Source organism: Atta cephalotes (assembly GCF_000143395.1).
Source record: "Atta cephalotes unplaced genomic scaffold scaffold00005, whole genome shotgun sequence".
In the NCBI taxonomy this organism is placed as follows: Eukaryota; Metazoa; Arthropoda; class Insecta; order Hymenoptera; family Formicidae; genus Atta; species Atta cephalotes.
The window spans coordinates 5,418,479-5,420,586 of record NW_012130069.1 but is presented as its reverse complement, the minus strand read 5'-3'; the positions used below and the strand labels follow the sequence as shown (position 1 = coordinate 5,420,586).

Sequence of the window (2,108 nt, the reverse complement as noted above, 5' to 3'; positions counted from 1 at the left end):
CACACACACACACACACACACACACACACACACACACACACAGAGGATGTCCCAAAAGATTGAGACACCTGAATATTTAAAAAATATGAATTTTACAGAAAGTGTTCCAGACAAAAATTGTAGGATTCAAAGATGTATTTACTGATCTTATCAGTTTGACTTTGGATGGCATTGCCAAATTCAGATCAAGGTCACCGATTGGTTTCACCGATTTTTTTTTAATGGAACATCCCAAGGATCGTGTTCTAACATATATATGCCTTGGTTATATATATAATAACATTTGTCGAAACCATTATTATATATATAACCAAGGCCATTATTTTATATATATAAGGAAATTATTACTTTTTTCATTTTTACACTAAAAGTTCATTTTTACACTAAAAGTTCATTTTTACGTTATGCTAATGCTAGGCGATACTGTGACTTTCAAGTCTTATAAAAGTACTTAATAAAAAATAACTTTATTATAGTGTTTTGAAAAGAGATATTAGATTCTGGAATCAAAAGGGTGTTCCATTAAAAAAAAAATTCGATCTTGACGCCACCCAAGGTCAAACTAATAAGATATGTAAATAGATCTCTTTACACCTTACAATTTTTGTCTGAAACATTTCTTTCAAAAACATCATTCTCTCAAGTAAATCCGAGATTTCAAGTAAATCTCAACTTTTTTTGAATATTCTGTATATGTATATATAGACATGTCCGTTTCAATCAATTCAGTAGAATATCTCAAAATCCGTAAGTTTAAAATAAAAACGGTTCAAACAAAAGTTGCTAGAGAGAAAAAAAATGGTGACCTTCATTGAATTCACTTTACGAAAAATGTTTAAAAAATTTTAGGTAACTTTGAGGCCTGATCTTAGAATATCTTAAGATCAGGTTCTCAAGGTCTCTTTACTCCCTAATAATTGAGCAATTTTTGTCAGAAAAATATTTTTTCTTAAAGATTTAGAGATATATTCTATGGATTGAGTAAAATAGACCACTCTATATGCGCGCGCATGTATGTGTGCGTATATACAAAATTATTAGTTTTATATATGTGTTAATTTAATTGTGTTACTTACTCATGTGCTTCCGTGCTGCTCTTATATAAAAATTCATTTCGACAAATAATGGCCCATTATTATGAGGTTCAATCTTTATGACGTACTTTGCATCTTGACCAACAGGTGATGTAATGTCATTAGAGGCTACGGAAGCGAAAGATTAATACATAATTACAAATATAAATTATAGAATATGGATTATTTCAAATATAAGTGAAAACAGATTACAAATATTTACCAAGATATATATCTCCAAAACCACCATATCCAATGGTATTCCCTAGTCTCCATTTATTCTGTGTAATATCCGTCAAGATTTCTCCTGCTGGCAATTGCGCTGGTAATTTACAACCTGCAGCTGCTATTCTCTTCATAGGCACATCTTCTGCTCGTCTTGGTGGCATCCTATCACTATTAAATCATTCATATATATATATATATATACATATATATTAAAAATTTACTACTTGACAAAAATATGACTCATCATGTAGAGAAATTTATCCAATATTCGTAACAGGATTCTTTTTATTATCAAAATTGTATCATAAGAGATACAACTTATTTAATACAAATATATGATAGCAATAAATTGCATAAAAAAATTTCACAATTTTGTACAAACAAGAACATTAATCAAGGATATTAATAATTTTATATTTTATTTTTTCATTTATTTCTTAATAAATGCCGCTTGTATACATTTTTTAAGTTTATGCTGTATTTAATATTAATTATGTAAAAATGTCACCATTAAAATAACATATTTGTATATCATATATATTAGTTTTATGATTGTTATAAACAAATTTTTATAATAATTAAGGATGCCTATATACATTTGTAATTAAAAATAAAAAGCAGATGTTTAAAAATATAAAATTAAAAAATACAAAATCATTTATATATATATTTATGTCTTCCGATTAACGTATAAATTATATTCTTTAATAAATTACAAATATATAAAGTTATATATACATTTATTTTATTGTTACTCGCATTCATCAATGATTTAATTTCGTCCCGACAATCTCATTAAACAAGATA

General features: G+C 26.9%; 1 protein-coding gene across 1 annotated transcript in view; it reads right to left on the bottom strand.

Annotated features, from left to right (window-relative positions):
* Positions 1 to 1,462, bottom strand: part of LOC105626606 (serine/threonine-protein kinase VRK1-like) — an 8,459-nt gene extending 6,997 nt beyond the window's left edge. Inside the window, 2 exon segments of the mRNA XM_012207900.1 lie at positions 1,077 to 1,202; positions 1,297 to 1,462. Of these exon segments, the coding sequence (XP_012063290.1) occupies positions 1,077 to 1,202; positions 1,297 to 1,462 (292 nt within the window).
* Between the last annotated feature and the right edge of the window lie 646 nt (positions 1,463 to 2,108).